This window comes from Vipera ursinii, assembly GCF_947247035.1.
Source record: "Vipera ursinii genome assembly, chromosome: 12".
Taxonomy (NCBI): domain Eukaryota; kingdom Metazoa; phylum Chordata; class Lepidosauria; order Squamata; family Viperidae; genus Vipera; species Vipera ursinii.
The window spans coordinates 297,433-315,882 of record NC_139525.1 but is presented as its reverse complement, the minus strand read 5'-3'; the positions used below and the strand labels follow the sequence as shown (position 1 = coordinate 315,882).

The 18,450-nt window shown below is 58.6% G+C and overlaps 1 protein-coding gene across 8 annotated transcripts; it reads left to right on the top strand.

Annotated features, from left to right (window-relative positions):
- The first annotated feature begins 241 nt into the window (after positions 1-241).
- On the top strand, positions 242-18,254 carry PHKA1 (phosphorylase kinase regulatory subunit alpha 1). 8 transcript variants are annotated; one of them, XM_083372077.1, is made up of 35 exons: positions 243-1,694; positions 2,750-2,908; positions 3,825-3,872; positions 4,062-4,230; positions 4,363-4,445; positions 4,863-4,943; positions 5,254-5,352; positions 5,599-5,745; positions 5,845-5,898; positions 6,352-6,474; positions 6,569-6,664; positions 7,040-7,147; positions 7,572-7,650; positions 7,871-8,005; positions 8,255-8,364; positions 8,740-8,884; positions 9,014-9,092; positions 9,271-9,446; positions 10,881-11,057; positions 11,235-11,323; positions 11,611-11,750; positions 12,151-12,307; positions 12,407-12,486; positions 12,680-12,963; positions 13,152-13,253; positions 13,417-13,532; positions 13,861-13,899; positions 14,678-14,722; positions 14,801-14,971; positions 15,264-15,317; positions 15,579-15,779; positions 16,352-17,748; positions 17,873-17,925; positions 18,011-18,141; positions 18,235-18,254. In XM_083372077.1, the coding sequence occupies exons 1-32, from the start codon at positions 1,617-1,619 to the stop codon at positions 16,523-16,525; spliced, it is 3,798 nt and encodes a 1,265-aa protein (XP_083228203.1). In that variant the 5' UTR covers positions 243-1,616; the 3' UTR covers positions 16,526-17,748; positions 17,873-17,925; positions 18,011-18,141; positions 18,235-18,254. The 8 variants fall into 8 exon arrangements, with proteins under 8 accessions (XP_083228206.1, XP_083228203.1, XP_083228205.1 ...); XM_083372076.1 differs by having other exon boundaries at positions 244-1,694; positions 12,680-12,758; positions 12,834-12,963; positions 14,678-14,971; XM_083372079.1 differs by lacking the exon at positions 13,861-13,899.
- The last annotated feature ends 196 nt before the right edge of the window (positions 18,255-18,450 follow it).

Below are 18,450 nucleotides of genomic sequence, written 5' to 3'. Positions count from 1 at the left end.
GGCACAAATTGGAAAAAACGCTAACACTTTAGTGTCAGAAATAAATTTCAAAACAATGTTGCAGAGGTGGGCTAAAAATGAGGGAAATCCTTGCAAAGCTTTGCAGGTAAGAAAGGAAAAGTACCCATAGTGAGGATACCTGTCTTAGTAAAAGTACTTGTGAAAAAAGTGGAATAGTGGTAGATTATGAACATATAATGTAGTTACAAAACAACTTCTCCTCCACCCCCCACCCCCCCCACAAGCAGGGGTCTTCAAACTTGGCCTTTTTCTGACTTGTGGACTTCAACTCCCAGAATTCCTCAGCCAGGCATGCTGGTTGAGCAAATGCAATGATGGGCTGCACGGTTCCCAAACTATCGCTTCACTGTAGCTTGGTTGGACCTAATTGCGAGTCCTGTGGGTTCTGGGTATGACCCACAGCAGGAGCCTGCTAGATATGAGCAGGCTCAGGAAGGGCCAGAGGAGGAATGGGGCCCCAAACAGACGCTAAGCAACAGGAGGGAAGTCCCACTGACTCGGAAGGGTTTTTCTTGTCAGGAAAACAACAGGCAGATATCGCATCGGAGGGATAGGAGGGCTTGCTGTGTCATAGGAGAGGAATTGAGGTCCAGCAGCTCTTCCTCCTCCTGCCTCACACCCAGTTTATCACATCAGTGGAGCATCTATGGAGTCCGATTTTGCCATTGCTATATTCCAGGGTTATTGGCTCACGTTGCAAGAAGGGCAGGGTTTTGAAAATGGGCACTGCCAAAAAGTTCATTAGCCCCACATTTAATCTCTCCCTGAGCTCTGAAATGGAAATAAACACCAATATTACAAATAGCCTTTCCAATGACCTCATGTGGACCGCAATGTGGCCAAAAACACGTGGGAAAGGGAACAGGAAGAAATGGCTCCGAAGTTGAAAATCCATCCTGTCCCGACTGCTAGCTTTCTGCCAAGAAACCGGCATCCTCTCAGTTCAGTGAAATTCCTCGCCTAGAGGTAACCTGCCGACCATCCCGCTCTTAATCTCTGGCTCGGCTCCCTTCGTCGCGTTTAAAGTTCGCCAGCCGCGAAAGAGGGGAAGATCGTCGCCAACTCGGAACCTAAACAAGTTCCAATCTCCTTTGCGAGGAAAGGTGCAGCTCCCGCTCTCAGCAGCAGGCGGCGCGCTCCTACTCCCCGCCGGCTCCCAAGAAGTAAACTTCCGAAAGAGCGCTGGAGGCGGCGGCAGGTCCTGGCAGGGCGCTAGTCTTCGCGGTCCCGCAACAGGCGGCCCCACAAGCCGCTGGAAACAGGTCTTCGCCGCACCAGGGGCTCCTCTTTGTACTCTTTCGGCGAGGGGCGTCTTCCTCCGCCCCCAAAGCGAGCGGGAACGCGAAACCTGCTGGCTTACGGGGCTTCCAGGACTGCCCGGGAGACGCAGTTAACCCTTTCTCCGCTGCGTGGGGAGGCGGCCTTCCAGCCGGCGACCCGTCCTCCTCACTCCAGCAGGGGCTAGAAAGGAGGAGGGGGCGCAGCTGCTGCCGGCCGGCAGCGGGGCGGGAACTGGGCGGGGCAGGCCGTGCCGGGCGAGTGTCGGAGCTCTGGGCTCTGGAGAGGCAGCCTCGGCGGGGTCGAGGAGCACAGCCATGCGGAGCAGGAGCAACTCCGGGGTGCGGCTCGATGGCTACGCCCGTTTGGTGCAACAGACCATCCTCGGGCACCAGGTGAGCCCTCGGTGGCAACGAGCGAACGGGCAAACCTCACCGCCTCCCCCCCCCCCGCCCGCTGCCTCGCGGCTTTTCGGTCTCCGCCAGCCGGACTTTCCAGTTCCGCGGGGTTGCGGGCGCCGCGCAGCCTCCGGTTCCCTGCCTCCAAAGCGCTGCTTGGAGATCGGAGGGTTTTCTGATAATTCCCTCCCTGTTTGGCTTTTTTTAATCTGTTAGAGATTGTGAGGCAAGGATACCCACTGGGGAGGGGACTCTCCAGGCCTCCTTTCCCAAAGGAGGAAGAGGGGCCAGAGACTCATCTCATGAATGGGCAGGACTGAAGCAGTGCCAGGCTTCCCTGCTCCCCAAACTGCAAGGGAAGGGAGGCTGGCAGAGCAAGGCCAGAAGTGATGCCATAAGGCTGTTGCCAGCCAGGAGAGCTGTACATTCAGGCGCTGGGGCAGCAGGTGGCAGAGCCCACGGAGGGGAGGGAAAGAGCCAACAAGGATCCCGGCTGAGTGTTTTCAGCAGCCATCACCGGTCAGTGGGCTGAACTCCTACCTTGCAAAGGTCTGGGGAGTCCAATGAAGTGGTTATTTGCAAGCTGAGTCTCTTGGCAGAATCTGTGAAAAGGGTGAAAGCATTTGAAAGGGTGGGGCTACTTTGAGCAAGTTCCAGTTGGCCCAGAATCTTCCCCCTCCCCATTTGTTGGTGGCTGTCTAGATGTTGGCCTGAGCAACTTCTGGGGCTGCCTCTGCTGGGATTGTCCTGAGGAGGTTTGCTTGGTCAGCAGCCTCTGAAAGAGGGTCCCGGTGGCTCCTTGGTCTGCAGGGTCAAAATCAAGGGCACCTTCTAGGCAACTCTGATCTGCCTTGCTCACCCAGTGTGCTGTGGATCTGACCGTGGCCGCAGGGTCACAAGGACCCAGACATCCATAGGAGGTGGGAGGTCAGAAACTGGTCAACAGGCTTTAATTGCAATCACTTGTGCTGGTCTCTAGTCCTCTGAGACTTTCTTTTTAAGCAGTCTGCCCTTCTCTCCCCCCCCCAACCCTGCCCCGCTTTTGGCCCCAGAATCCAGTTACAGGGTTGCTTCCTGCCAGCTGCGACCACCCAGACGCCTGGGTCCGAGACAATGTCTACAGCATCCTGGCTGTGTGGGGACTGGGGCTGGCCTACCGGAAGAATGCTGACCGTGATGAGGACAAGGCGAAAGCGTATGAGCTGGAGCAGGTACAGCCTGCAATGGAGAGGGGAGGGGAGGCTGTGTGGCAAAGCCCTCCTCCTCCTCTGTCACCAGCCGATCTAGAATAGCTCCCAGCCAACATCCAAACCCCTCTTGTGGATAGGTTGGAAAGGAGCTGGTGGGGTTTTGCTTTCTTAGCACCTGTTACACATTTCTTTCGCCTTGGGGCTGAGTAGGCGAGGTGCGTATCTTACACGTTTCCATGCGAGGATGCCTTAAACTGGTGAGATTTGGGGAATAGACACTCCCTTTCTTGGGGAGCAAGAGCTGCAGCACTGCCCTGTGGCCCCCAGGAGTCCTGCAGAAGGGGAAGGGTCTCTCCTCCAAAAGAGCTTCCCGGGAGCAAGTGGGCCTGCCTGAACTGCTAGAAAGAGGGAATCCTGGGACAATCGGGCCTCCTTCCTGGCACCAGGAATGGCCTGCAGTGACCCTAGTAATCTTATCTCCTGCCTGTAAAGGTCAGGCTTGTAACACTGGATCTTGGGGCCAGGGCTTCCCACTGGTCCTCACCTGGGCCTAGGGTGGGGGCGGCTGCTGTGCAACACCGAGTCTGTCCCTGTTCCTCACCCACCCTGGAGGCCGGGGTGTCAGTGAGCAGCTGGCTGGAGCTGGCCCAGTGAACCCGAGTGCCAGGCCAAGTGTCCTTCCGCTGTCTCAGCTGTCTTGCCCTTTGGAGGCTTCTGTTTATGAGGGCAAGACAAGTGGGAGGGGAGGGAGATAGGTTGCCCTGTGCCCCATACCGGCGCCTAGAGACCCTGGGTGTCAACAGCCAGGCTGCATCAGCAAGCAAAGAACAGGCTGCAGCAGATGAGCCGGCTCGGGTTACAAGCTGGACCTCAGAAAGGTCACCTTGCCTCTTTGGCCGCCCTCCGAGCACCACTCTCCCCTTTCCTCCTCTTGCAGAGCGTGGTGAAGTTGATGAGGGGCCTCCTGCAGTGCATGGTGCGGCAGGTAGGGCTCCTGAAGGGTAGCACAGCTGGCAGGGGCTGTGCCACTCTGGCCCCTGGCAAAGGTGGGCTCCTAGGCTTCGGCCAGGCTCATTCCTGGCCCTCTACAGACTAACAGCTGGCTTGCCAGGCCACTGGCTGAGGCCAAAGGACAGCGCAGCCAGCTCCTGTTGGCCACATGCTTTTTGCCCAGGTGGACAAAGTGGAGGACTTCAAGTACAGCCAGAGCCCCAAGGACTGCCTGCACGCCAAGTACAACACCCGCAGCTGTGCCACTGTGGTGGGGGATGACCAGTGGGGCCACCTGCAGCTGGACGCCACTTCCCTCTATCTGCTAATGCTGGCCCAGATGACGGCCTCCGGTAAGACCTCCTGTGATCATGTCTTCAGGGCAGGGAGGGGCACGGAGACGGGACACCCCCGGCTTCCCTCTGGCAGAGCACCTGGGAGGGAGCGCCCCCCCCAGGCTGTGCCTCGCATCTTCTGTCTTCCAGGGCTTCACATCATCCACAGCCTCGATGAAGTCAGCTTTGTCCAAAATCTCATCTTCTACATCGAGACTGCCTACAAGACTGCGGTGAGCGGCGCACAGCCTGGTGCTCTGGGGAACCCAGGGGGGGAGGGGGAGCTGTGGGCAGCCGTGCCTCCAGGGGCAAGCTCAGTGAGGAACGGCGTTAATTGGCAAGAACATTGGGGTATTTGAAGTCCAAGGGCCTCTTCAGCCAGCTGGGATCCAGCAGAGGAAATGGAGGAAAGCTTCTACCTGGCTGAAAAGGCACAGCCACTTTCCCAGGGAAAGGGGAGGAAGCCAAGCCAGGTGGGGCACAATTTGGTAGCCAGGCTGGGCACCCACTTTGGGCAGACCAGCTTGTCCTCTGCCAGGCTGCTTTCCTCTGGTGCCTGGCTCGGCAGCTGAAGGCTCTGGACCTCACCGCCAAGAGCCAGAGCCTTCCGTGTCTTCCAGCATCATCAACACGTCCATGTTGTTTGGCAGGACTTTGGGATATGGGAACGTGGCGACAAGACAAACCAAGGAATTACGGAACTGAATGCCAGCTCGGTGGGCATGGCAAAGGTGAGGGGAGCCCTGGGCTGCTGGAGCGGCTCAAGCCCATTGTGGAGCAACAAGCAGCATGCCCAGTAGGCTTTTCGTGGCCCAGCAGGTGGAGGGCAGATTCCGCAAAACCTGGCTGTCCCCAAAGCTATTCCCAATTTTAGGGAGCTGCAGGACTCCCAGGCCAGGAGCATCTGATGCCGGTGCTTGTGCCGGGAGGCGATTCCTTTAGCAACTCGACTGTTTCCTAAATCTTTTGGCGTGCCAGAAATTTCAGTATCGGTAAACAGGGACTGTGCCCAGCTGTACATTGTCTCCAAATGCTTTTCAGGCAGCGCTGGAGGCCTTGGACGAACTCGACCTCTTTGGCGCCAAGGGGGGTCCCCAGTCGGTGATCCACGTCTTGCCAGACGAGGTGCAGCATTGCCAGGTGAGGGGCAGCATGAGCCCCGCCTCCAGGAGGCCTTGGATTGAGGGGAGCAGAGGGAGGGGTCGAAGGTAGCTGAGACTGACGGAGGCTCCCACTTCACAGGGCCTCTTGGCCAGGTCCCCAGTCTGCCTCTGCTCTGGGGTGTGTCCTGTGTTGCACCCGGAGCACATGGGCACTGCCAGTTGCCTGAAAGGCTGCAAGCTGCTGGCCTGTCTTGCACAGTGTCCTTCGGTTCTGTCTCGGCAGTCAATTCTGCACTCCATGCTGCCGAGGGCCTCCACTTCCAAGGAGATCGATGCCAGCCTCCTCTCGGTCATTTCTTACCCGGCGTTTGCGGTGGAGGACACGGACGTGGTGGAGAAGACCAAGGAGGAGATCATTGCCAAGCTGCAGGCAAGCGCTTCGGCCCTGGGTGGCCAGGCTGCGGTGCAGCCAGTTCAGCTGCTGCTCCTTTGGCTCGCCAAGGGCTTGACGTGTCCCTCTTGCTCTCAGGGCCGTTACGGTTGTTGCCGGTTCCTCCGCGATGGCTACAGAACCCCCAAGGAGGTAAGCTCCAGCATGCCGGTTCCAGGCCCCAAGAGGCCTTGCCTAGATCGGAGTCTCCCGGGCAGTCGGTTACAGGACGTTGCTTGGCAAAGGCCGGGCCCTACACGCAGCCAGGTGGAGCCTTTACGTTTTTAGAGTGGAAGCTGCCTGCAACAGAAGTGAAGCCATTGAGTGTCAGGGCTGAACAGGGCGGGCGGAAGTTGACCTGTGCTTTTTTGAGCAGTTGGCAACATTTTATTGCAAGGAGAAATGTGGTTTGTTTTGGGATCAGAGATATATTGTTTAAAAAGCAGCAAGACGGGTTAATATTTGGAAAGTGGGTTGTGCCCGCTGCAGCTTCTTGAGCGGAGGCTCCTCTGCCCTTGTGCTGTTCTGCCCAGTTGCCTTGGAGAAAGGAAGCGAGATGCTGTTCCCATCCGCTTCCACTGATCACCCTCCTGCCGTCCCTCGCAGGATCCCCAGCGCCTCTACTACGAGCCTGCAGAGCTCAAGCTCTTTGAGAACATAGAGTGCGAGTGGCCGCTTTTCTGGACCTACCTGATCATTGACGGCCTCTTCAGCGGCAATGTGGAGCAGGTGGAGCTGGGCAGAGTGTTGGGCTGGAGTGGGGCTGGCCAAGACCTGCGCCAACCCAAACCCCACGCCTGACAGTCCCCACACCTCTTTCCAGGTGCAGGAGTATCGCGAAGCTCTTGAAGGGGTCCTGATCAAGGGGAAGAACGGGGTGCGGCTGGTACCAGAGCTCTACTGCGTCCCCCTGGAGAAGGTCAGCAAACGGGGGGGAAAGGAGCCCCCCCCGAGAAGAGATGCCTGCCTGCCTCTGGCAACTCCTGTGGAGGCGAGATGGACAAGCATCCAAGGGCCCAACTAGGACTGGTGTTTAGCGGATACATTTACATCTTCCAGGCCCAGTTTTTTTTCTGGATGCAAATTAACAGACAAAACTGTCTTAACATATTTGAAGTGGGCCCTTCTTTGAAAGCATCTAAACTGGAAGCTTCTGTAATAGATTTTCAGTCAATCCCTGAGAACTGTGCATTCCCTGGCTTTTCTGTTTCCTTAAGGGGGTGGATCCGGCCGTGCAGGTGTAACTAATCTGCAGCTCCTGGCCTTTTTCTGCTTCTGCAATCTGTCCTGATAGGTTGAGGAGGAATACAGCCATCCCCACACCGTGGATCGCCTGCCCGTGGGCAAGCTGCCACTGATGTGGGCCCAGTCCCTCTACATCCTGGGCTGCCTCATGGCAGAGGTGAGCTTCAGCCCCATCCTTGCCTTGGCGTCACCTGAAGCTCTCGGTGGGTGACAAAGAGAATCTCCACAGCCCCCTCGCCAGGCCTAGCTCAGCACAAAGCCGCCTGCTTGTAGCTTCCCCGGATGCCAGCTTAGACCAGGCACTTGATCACCCCAGGGGGGCTTGCATAGGTTTGCTCTACACACCTTGCAGCTGGCTTCTCTGGGCCTCCCCAGATCAGCATCAGGTATCCCAGCAAGGCTTGCTCAGTGCAATGAAACCTGCACCATCAGGAGCAGTATACCTCTGTCCACCCAGTAGCAGAAACAGGCTTTTCCTCTGGATTTTGTGGGTGGCCTTCCCAAAGAGACCAGGTGGAGCCTGAAGGGGGGGGGAACAACTGAACCCTTGCCATAATCCAGCTCCATGCCTCTCCCCACAGGGATTCCTGGCTCCGGGAGAAATTGACCCTCTGAACCGCCGGTTTTCAACCATTCCCAAGCCGGTGGTGGTGGTGCAGGGTGAGAGGAAGCATGGGATTGCCAGCGTGGATTTCCTACAAAATGGAGGCGGGTGTGGAAGGTGGTTGCTCTGGAGGGGTTCTGGGTGATCTGGAGAGTGCTTGCCGTGGGCCAGCCCCCGTCGCCTAGCCTGGGCAGCCAGCAACCGCCAGGGCCTCCGGGCAGGGCCCCTCCAAGCCTGCAGGTCTGCCCTGACCCCACCCTTCTTTCTCCTGGCTAGTGTGCCTCCTGGCAGAGACGGAGGCCATCCGGGCCATCCTGAGCAAGGAGGGCATTCTGGTGGAGACAGTGGCCGAAGTCCACCCCATCCGAATTCAGCCAGCCAGGATCCTCAGCTACATCTATGCCCGCCTGGGTAAGCCCAACAGAAGATTTGAGAGACCCCTTCCCCACCCCCACTCTCCCCAGAGTCTTGCTGGTGGTGATTGGGGCAGTGGGGGGAGGGTTCCGGGTCCTCCATGATTGACCACCAGACTCTTGCTCTCTTCTGCCTCCAGGTGGATGGAGGCTCTTGACCAGCTGCAGGTGTAACTGGCAATGCAGGATGAATGAAGGGGGGGGAGGGTGCTTCTGCAGCTGAGCCAGCTGTCCCTTCTCTTGACAGGCCGCAACAAGCGCCTGGGCCTCAGTGGGCGCCCCCTCCGACACATGGGGGTGCTTGCAACTTCCAAGTTTTATGACATCCGGGACAACATCTTTGCTTTCACCCCTGAGGTTGGTGAGGGGAGAGGGCAAAGCCATGCTCCTTGGGGGGGGGGGGCAGCAGCAGGAAGCTGCCTCCAGGGCATTGGAGAACCTTATTGGTGTATGGGGAGGTTGTTTGTATTGTCAGGTGAGGCCAGCTAAAGGACCTGGCAGTTCCTCCGTTTTCTCCTGGAGCAGATCCAGAGCACATTTGACACATAGATCCCACAAACCCCCCTCCCTTTAAGCTCCACCAGAATGCCCTATGAACCCCTGCTGATTGAGGGGAGGGGCTTTCTCCCCCACCCCCAGCAGTACACTGCCCTTCTCCTTGGGAGCCTCCCTCTCTCCCCCCCCCCGCCTCTCTTCTCTCATCGGCATCATCCATCCTGCCCGTCCCTGCAGTTCATCGACCAGCAGCAGTTCTACCTGGCTCTGGACAACCGGATGATTGTGGAGATGCTGCGGACAGACCTTTCCTACCTGTGCAGCCGTTGGGGCATGACGGGGCGCCCCACCATCACCTTCCCCATCTCGCAGACCATGCTTGGTGCGTTGCCTGCGTGGTGGAGGGCTGGGCTTCCAAAGGGGGAGGAGTGGCAAGCCTGGCCAGGCACAGTTTGCCTGGCCTTCCTCTGAAGAGTCACCAACCCTGGGCTGCTTTTTCCCTTTTGCAAAGATGAAACAGGGGCCAACCTCCACCCAGCTATCTTGGCTACGCTGCAGAAGTTGCAGGATGGGTATTTTGGAGGGGCAAGGTAAGCGAAGGTGCCTTTTCCTCCTGGGGCAGCTCTGGCTCCCCACCTGGTACAGAAGTGCTCATGGGAAATTTGAGGTGATGAGCTCAAGGGGGATCCCTCGGAGGAGGGGATGTTGCCCCCTCTGGCACGGGGACTCTTCCCACCTGTCCTTCTCCCTCTGCTTTGGCTACTGCAGGATCCAGACTGGTAGGTTGTCTGACTTTCTCACCACTTCATGCCGCACCCACCTCAGCTTCATGGATGCCGGGCTGGAGGGTAAGCTTTATGCCGATGACTATGGGCTCAGCCTTGAGAGCTTCAGAGATTTAGACCCTGAGGACTGGATGCATGGCTTTCAGTTGGCAGAAGATGGTAAGGAGATGGGACCGCCCCTGCTTCCTGCACTTGAGTGTGCGGTGGTCAGGAATGCCGGACCTCTTAATCCAGACAGTAACAACAGCCTCCTCGCTGGAGCGTAACTCACGGTTGTCAGTCCACAGGAATTAACCTCCACCCCTCCCTCCGAAGGTGCTGCCCCTTCCGGCCGTGGCTCTGCGTGCCCAGGCTGAAGAGGGAAGGGGGCACCATCCTGGCTCATGTGGGGAGCTACTCTGAGGAACCATCCTGGAGAGAAGGCCAAAAGGGAGAGGGGGGAGCGGGGTTTCCAGTAAGGGTTCCCCGACAAATCTCAAGATGTCCCCTCAACATACACACACTGAGGAACCCCAAGAAGGCTGAACGCCAAGAGAGCTCCTGGCTCTCTTTCTGCTCAACTGGGGGAGCCAAAGGCAGACAAGGCAGGGTGTCCCTGTTAAACTGGGGCCTCCCTGGGCCGGGATGGAAGAGGCAACAACCAATTATGTTGACGCGTTGACGCTAGGCGGGTCTTGGATGAAAAACCTGCTGGTTGTCCCAGGAGGGTTTTTTCCACCTGACCAAATGCATCTCCAAACAGCTTCCCTATAAAGCCATCAAATTGTCTCTGCCAGGACTTCACTGCCCCTAAGCCAGGTGGGAAAGCAGGCAAAAGGTGTGCTCCCCATTTCCCCTCTGGAGCTCTCCCGGGCAATGACAGACATCTCTGCTGGCTTCTCCTGCTGCCACAAACACCCTCCTCCTCCTCCTCCTCCTCCTCCACCTCTCCTCTGGACTCATCACCCCATTGTAACAATGTCTGTAACCAGCCTGTGGTCACCCCTCCGTACCACCTCTGAGTACTGGCATGGATGCTGCATGTTTGCAGTTGGGGCAAATGCTTCACCCTCTGGGCTGCTGCATGTGGGAAGGTCATGGGCTGGGTGTTGGTGCTGAATAGGGCCCGCTGTGGTGGTGAATCACCCAGGCAGCCTCGGAGAAATGTGTGAGCATCACTCAGGCACTCTCAGCCTACGAATTGTGGGAGATGATCGGACCTCTTCGGGGAGGTGTGTGTGTGGCTCTAGCAATGAAACCTGGATGGGTGGCAAGCAGCTTTCCTTGTGGAAAAATGGCTTTGCAATCATTTGCTGACCAACGGTGCCCAGTTGGTGGCCCCAGGCATGTGGAAGGGGCCATTGTGGCTCTTTTGACATCTTTGAGGGGGGCATGAAATGGTGCTCCTCCCCTGCTTTATCAAGGACTGGCCTGGCTGGCACCATCAGCCATCTTGCAGGCCTCACAATAGGGGCTTATCTGCTGGCTGGGCTTTTTGGGGCTTGCACAGGCACACCCCCACATCCTTTGGTTTGGCCAGGAGCCCTCTGGACAGGCAGTTCTGCTCCTCTGGGCTGGTCTAAGGTTTTCTCCCTGTTGCTCCTCTCCTTGCAGCTGACCTCTGTGATGATGTTGCCCAATACCTCGACCAGCTTCTCCATCAACCCACCTCCAAAGTCAGCCTTCCACCCCCAGCTCAAAAGGGGGGGCTGAATCGCTTCCGTGCTGCTGTCCACAGCACCCAGGACCTCCTGTCCCTGATGTCGAAGGCAAAGGAGATGCACATGGAGAGTGAGCATCTGCCTCTAATAATAGCCATGCGTAGCACATTGAGGTGACGGGGAAAGGCCCCTTACCCTAAATACCCTCCTCATCTCCTGAGCTCTGATGGCTGGTCGCTCTGCCCAGCAAGCTGCCAACCGTGCCACGTCCCTGAAGGTGAGGGCGTTGTTTCTGTCTCTGCTGCAGACATCAACCTGTACATACCCTCCAAGCTTCTCCTGGATGGTCAGCCATCAGCTCACTTGCTGGGTTCGCCCCCAAACCAGGACGCCCAGGTGAGGTTCCTGAATGGTGTCCCGTCTCCTTGGACTGCTTCCATAGCCCAGAGCAACAGGAGGGGGGTGTTCTAGCCCTACCAGGAGCCATCAAAAGCTCCCCCCAAGCTTCTGTTTGCAAGCTGGTCAGTGGAAGACTGGTGGCCCTGGGCGATGTTTGCACCTTCTCCTCCTTTCAGATGCATAAAGTGTTTAAGCCGCATCTCTCTGTCCTTGTAAACTCCAGTGATGAGCTGATCAAAGAGACAACTTTCCCCCCAATCCTCCTGTTGTCTTTCTTCCACAAGTTTTCCGTCCTCCCTGGCAAGGTTTGTCTCCCCAAGGAAGCAAGCGGGAAGGTGGACTGCCAGGCCTTGGTGGACCAGCTCCGTGAATGCCAGACACTGCAGGACCAGGCCAGCTGCCTCCATCTGCTGCACAGCCTCAAGTAGGAACCAGGCAGAGCTCTTTCCCCTTCTTTTCCCCTTGCAGCCCCACGGAGGGAGGGAGGGAGACTCGCCCTAGATAACTGTTCCTGCAGCATTTGCAAATGCCAGCCCCTGTCCACAACTCCGCAGCAAGGGGGCTCCTCTTGAAGGGAAGAAATCTCCCTGTGGTTCCTGCAATGATCCATGGCAAAGGCAGAAGGGAGGCTACTCCGGAGGAAGCCCATTCCCAGCAGCCTGGACTTACGTGTTACACCAGCCCTGCCTGCAGCAGCCTCAACAACAACTGCAGCGCCAGTTCCATTGGGCTGCTCCCCAAGCAGGCTGCTTGCTTGGCAAGCTGGGTGCCCGCTACTGCCCTGAAAAGCCCCTTTCTCTAACCAGCTTCAGTTGCACTTTCAGGGGGGCCGACTGGGACACTGAGATCCACGGCACCAGAGGGACCACCATCAAGGGTCTCCTGGTGGAGCTCTATGGCAAGGTTGGGGCGACTCGCCAATGGGCCCTGATCCGCTACATCTCTGGCATCCTGAAGAAGAAGGTGGAGGCCCTGGATGAGGTAATGGACCTTGACCTGGGCTGACCGGGCTCTGTGCCTTCCCTTCTTCCCGAGGCAGCCCTGTGTGGCCCTCCCTGCTTGACGAGCTTCTCTCTCTAGGCCTGCACAGACCTCTTGTCGCACCAGAAGCACCTGACTGTGGGGCTGCCCCCAGAGCCTCGGGAGAAGACCATCTCTGCGTGAGTCCCCAGCCTGATTGTAGGCTCTGGCTAGATTACCATCTTTTAAAAATATTTTTATTGCTTGAACAAACAGAAAAAGAGACAAAGTGTATCATTATAACAGTTATTAACAATTCTATAGTTACCTAATGTAAACATTCAAATACAAGGCAGCCGGCTGTGGGCTCCTCAAAATCTCCTGCCTCCACAGTCCCCTGCCCTATGAGGAGCTCACCCAGCTGATAGACGAGGCCAGTGAGAAGAACGTGAACCTCTTCATCCTGACGCAGGTAAGCTACGACCGGCATTTCTCTGGGTTCCTACAGTGGCCGGGTCTGCTAAGCGCTGCTCCTCCCACTCTGCAGGAGATCATGGTCTACCTTGCCATGTACATCCGGACGCAGCCGGCCCTGTTTGCGGAGATGTTTCGCCTGCGTATTGGGCTGATCGTTCAGGTGATGGCAATGGAGCTGGCCCAGTCGCTCTGTTGCTCAGGTGCGTGGGACCAGCCCGGGTGCTGCTAGGCCAGCTGGCCAATTGGAGGCCTCCTCCTGTGTCTGAAAGCACTTGTGGCTGGGGGGGCGGGGGGGAAGAGGGCCGCAGCGAAGGGCCTTTTGGATGGGCTGCGGGTGAGAGAAACGGTGGGTTGTTCAGCTCCTCCTTTCCTCTTCCTCTGGCTTCAGATGAAGAAGCTGCCGAAAGCCTGATGAATCTCAGCCCTTCCCATATGAAGAACCTTCTCCATCACATCCTCAGTGGCAAAGAATTCGGTGTGGAGAGAAGCGGTGAGTTGGGGGGGCTGGGAGGGGTCCTCTCTGCTCAGCCCTAATGGATACAACCAGCTTGGGAGTCCTGGGACTTGTAGCTCCAGCTCTCTGAACCCACCAGCTGAAGGAGCTCCAGGAACCCAGGCTGGCATGCTGAGTCTTGGGCCTGATGTTCCTGCAGTGCGGGCCACGGATTCCACCCTGACCCCAGCAGTTTCCATCCGTGAGTTTGGGGCTGTGGGAGCAACAAAGTCGGAACGCACCGGCATTGTCAAGCTCAAGAGTGAGATCAAGCAGGTGGGCTGCTCTGCCTGGCGTTGCCCGGGCAGGGGAGGATAATTTCAGAGGCAGGAGGGTAAACGTGTCCACTGGGAAGTTGTAGCTTTCTCCACCCTGGCAGACAGTTGCTCTGCTGAGCCCCAGATGGGGACGTGGGCTTCCTTCCCTTGTGTGGCAGCCAAAGGGACTCAAGGTGGCTGGCAGAATTTTTGAGCCAACTCCTCTAGTCACTTCCCGGCCTGGGCAAATGTGCTCCTTTCTTCCAGGTGGGCTTTTCCATGGGGTGTGTGTTAGTGCCAGGGAGAGCAGCTTCCTCTCCACATCTAACACCTTTTTTCTCTTCCAGCAACTGGATAGACATAGGCGGTCTTTGTCTGAGATTAAGGTGAACCCCCCTGTGCTCCATTCAAGGAGGAGCTGGCTTGTGACTCCCTCCCTTTTCTTGAAGGGGCGCCTCGACCTGCAGACGTCATAGAGGGTCTTGGGTGGGATGGGTGAAGGACAAAAGTGTTGCAAATGCAGCTGCTGCTTCTGGCAGAGTGAAGGGAGCAGGAGTGGGCAGACCGTGACCAGCCTGGTGTTTACCTGGCATTGGGTCCAGAGGAGAAGGCAGAACTGGTGGAAGCCCTGTTGAGGCCCCTTGGTTTAGCTCCCCTTCCCAGCCAGTCCTGGAGGTGGTGGAGGCAGCTGGGCACCTTACAACTAGCTTTCCCCCTGCCTGTAGCAGTGGGCATTCCAGGGCCCCAGGAGAAGGGGCTCCTTGGGGGCACTTGCCCAGAGGTGGCCAAGAAGCCAGTGGAAGCGAGGGGCACATGCGGCAGCCCACGGGCCTCCATACAGGGCTGGGTATGCCTGCCTGCTTTCTGACTCCAGGGGAGCCACTTCACGAACGGTCCTGCGCCTCCCCTGGGCCAGCCAGTCTGGACTGGAGCTGCCTGAGCTTGCTTGGCATCGTTTCTCAGGGTCCAGAGCCCTCCCCTGCCTCATGCTGGCTTTTGAAAGAAGAGTGTTCGCTAATTTTTCTCACAGCTTTGCTTTTAACAGAAGAACTGGCCATGGTTTTGTATGTCTACTCAGCTCTTGCACCACGTCCTCCCTGCGCTCTGGCCGTGGCTGCCACCAGTCTCTGAAGAGGGCTGCGACTGATCTTTCTTTCTTTCCAGGCTGGAGCCCTGCATGTCTTGGAAGATGGAGCAGGCCCTGCCCAGGCAAGTCCTCCCTCCCGAGCTACTTGGCCACAGGCTGCTTCTGCAGGCATGGCCAACCATCTGGCTGTTCCTCTCCAGTTGCCCAGATCCTCCCTGGCTCCAGGCGGAAGAGATCCCACTCAGGCCCCCAAGGATTCCTCCACCAAGGATGGGCGTCAAGGGCAGTGGCTGCGGAGGCGGCGGCTGGATGGGGCCCTCAACAGGGTCCCAGTGGGGTTCTACCAGAAAGTCTGGCGGATCCTGCAGAAGGTGATGGGGCTGGCACCCGTCTGCTCCCCCCACCCATCTCAGCTGCAGCGTAGCACTGCTGTCCAAGCCATTTGGCCACCTGAGCGAAAGCGCTCTTCCGGGCTTGAGGCTGAGCAGCTCCTGCAGGCAGCTCCAGGCTTGCTATCAGCTGACGCGGAGGACGAGCCAGGAGCTGGCAGAATTGGGGCTGCAGGCTCACCTGAAAAGCTGAGACCTCTTGTCTCAATGGCCTGTGGAAACGCACCCTGGGCCTCCAGAGTGTAACCGCTGTCTTTCTCCTCCCCTCCTGTAGTGCCATGGGCTTTCCGTTGAAGGGTTTGTTCTCCCTTCTTCCACAACCAGAGAGGTAATGGCTGCACTGTCCCTTTATGCTAAAGGGGGGGGGGGTCCTGCTCCCAAAATATTGTGCCTGAAGGGGGTTCCTCATGGCCCTATCTGCTACTCTAGACAAGGCCTTCTGGCTTCTGAGGAAGACTGTTCTGGCCCTTGATTGGGTGCCTTGTGGTTATCAAGAACCGTCCATTCCTCTGCTGCTTTCTTACAAAGAAGCCCAGTTGGGGGCAGTTTAGGGACAGCTAAACTCAAAAGAGACTTCCTTTGGCCATAGATGACTCCTGGAGAAATCAAGTTTGCAGTCCACGTTGAGTCCGTGCTAAACCGAGTCCCTCAGCCTGAGTACCGGCAACTCTTTGTAGAAGCTATCCTGGTCCTGACGCTGCTGACGGATGCCGACGGCCCCAGCATCGGGGGCCTGGTGGCCGTGGACCGGATTGTGCACGTCGCAAACGATTTGTTCTGCCAAGAGCAGGTTGGGGCCTCTTGTTGCTAGGGCTTCCCTGGCCCAGGAAGAAAAGCCAGGCTGTGTGGCCTGGCTGTTGAGGGAGGAATATCTCTGGACAGTGGTGTAGCGTGGGTTGTCAGCACCCGGGGCAAGGCAAGTAATTTGCGCCCCCTAACCACACGCCTGGCACACACACCCCTCCACAGTGGGCGGCGACCCGGCGGCTCGGATCGGATTCGCACAGCCAGCACTGCAGTGAGAGTGAGTGAGTGAGCCAGGCAGGGGCAGAGAGCTGCGAGTGCGAGCGCGCCCCCCCCAGATGTTGCGCCCGGTGCGGCCGGCCCCCCCTGCACCCCCCACGCTACGCCACTGTCTCGAGCATGGCTGCTCACCACCCAGCGGGCAGAAAGCGGACATCTTGGCCTGCTGGACAGAGTACTTGGGCCTTCTGGCTTTCCGCTGTGGCTGGAGCAGATGGGAACATAAAAGGGAGTGAGTGGGGTCTCCGGCAGACACAAGCTGCCTTTGTCCCCTACCTGGAGGGGGAGCACTTGGCCTTGGCCTCTGGGCAATAACACTCTCTTTTGTATTGCAAGCAGAAAATCCTGGGAGCCGATGATTACATGCTGGAGAAGGACCCGGCCACTGGCATTTGCAAGCTGCTCTATGACAGTGCTCCGAGCGGCAGGTTTGGCAGCATGACCTACCTCTCCCGAGCTGTGGTCACCTGCGTGCAGGAGTTCCTCCCAAGCAGTGGCTGCACCACGCAGTGAAACCTTCTAGATTCCTCAGCCACCTTTGGGTGGACAGTCTCTTAGAGCAGCTCATTGGGGTAGGATTCCCTGGGCTCCGCCCCCCCCCCCCCCCCCCCCCGGAAGCCAGCTGCGCAGCCAGCTGCTTTGAAGAACTGCAGCAAGCAAGATGTGAACTCAGAGGTGTCTGGCCAGACCTTTCCCATCCCAAAGGGTCTCTTCTCTCTCCCTCCCTCTGTCCGGAGAACTGAAGCCTTGAGTTGGTGTTGGCAGTTCTGGAAGTTGCATTACTGCAGCAAGAGAGTCTTCCGGGCTGGAGGACTTTGCTTTTCACATGAACCAGGAGCCACACTGTTCTGAGGGAAAAGCCTTCCTTTCGGCACTTTTCTTAGGGACTCATCCTGTAAATCACGGCTGCTTTGCTCCTTCTCAGAGAGCAACGCCATTCGAGAGAGAGAGAGAGAGAGAGAGAGAGAGAGAGAGGGAGAGGGAATGGTGTCGTCTCTGGTGGAAGGGAGGCCACTCAGTGCTGGTGGGAGGGTCTTCTCTGCCACATGACACAGGATTTTGGGAAGAAAAGTCCAGGCTGGAAACCTCCTAGGCTCAGTGCACAGGGGGAATGGCAGGGGCTGGTTGGGGGAGTGAGGGGCAGAACCTCAGAAGGGTCCCCTTGCAGCTTGATCCCTCTTTCCCCTTGGGAGCCCCCTCCTCGTTTGGGTGGGGTGGTTGGGGACTACTCTGGCACAGTGCCTGGATGCGGGTTTTTTCCCTTCCCCCGCTCACCCCACACACGTGTGTGTGTGTGTGTGTGTGTGTGTGTGTGTGTGTGTGTGTGTGGCCGTTTGGCTTTGCGCCAGGCATTTTCTGCGCGAAAGTTGGGATGGAGCGCGGGTTGTGCGTCCTTCAATAAACCTCTGAGCTTGAGTGACAGCCGGTCTCAGCGTGATCGTTGCGCGGCGGGTACGGGAAGGCGAGCGGGACCCCCGGCCGCGCCCCTTGAGGCTTGGCTGGGGTCGAAGACCCTCGTGGGGACGCCCCACGCAGACGGGGCTAGGCAGAGGGCGTTCGGCGCGGGTTGCTCAGCAACTGCAACCGCCCGGGTCTTTCCACGACGACGCCTCGGCGAGGTAGGACTTCATTTCCCGGTGCGCCACGCGGCAGGAACCCCGCCCCGAAGCGCGCGCGAGGCCCGCTCGGTCTGGGGCGCCCATGGACGGATCGCCGGTCTACGTGTACGGCGCCGAGTACGTGGCGCGATGCGACGCCCTGTGCAAGGTCCCGCGGCGGGTGCGTGGCAGGGGCCGGGGGGAGGCCGGGGGGCGCTCCGCGTGCGCGGGGGGAGCTCAGTCGGCGCCCGTCTCTCCGCAGGCCAGCATGGTGCACGCGCTGCTGGAAGCCTACTCGCTGCTGCAGCACATGAGGTAGGCGGGCGGGCGGGCGGCTCCGTTCCCGGCCCGGGCGGGGGTCTGGCCGCGGCCCCCGCCCGCCTGACCCTTGACTTCCTAGGGTCGTGCAGCCGCGCCCCGCGACCATGGAGGAGATGGCCGCCTTCCACACCGACGCCTACCTGCAGCACCTGCAGCAGGTCAGCGAGGAGGGCGACGAGGACCACCCGGACTCCGCGGAGTTCGGACTCGGTGAGCGGCGGGCGGAGACCCCGGGCCGGACCCCCCGCCCGGCCCGCGGTCTCCGCTGATTTCGCCCGCGCCTCGCCTCTCCCTCGACTGCAGGGTACGACTGCCCGGCCAGCAAGGGCGTCTTCGAGTACGCGGCGGCGGTCGGCGGCGCCACCCTGACGGCGGCGCGGTGCCTGGCGGAGAAGAAGTGCCGGGTGGCGATCAACTGGGCCGGCGGCTGGCACCACGCCAAGAAGTACGGGGCGGCGGGCGCTCGCGGGAGGCGGGGAACGGCTGGCTTCCTCTCCGCCCGAGGCGAGCGCTTTCCCC

Coding starts and splice junctions, on each gene's coding strand:
- PHKA1 (XM_083372074.1), top strand. CDS start 1,617: ATGCGGAGCAGGAGCAACTCCGGGGTGCGGCTCGATGGCTACGCCCGT. Junction 6,665..7,039: donor ACTGCGTCCCCCTGGAGAAG/GTCAGCAAACGG, acceptor CTGTCCTGATAG/GTTGAGGAGGAATACAGCCA. Junction 13,900..14,677: donor GGTCTTTGTCTGAGATTAAG/GTGAACCCCCCT, acceptor CTTTCTTTCCAG/GCTGGAGCCCTGCATGTCTT.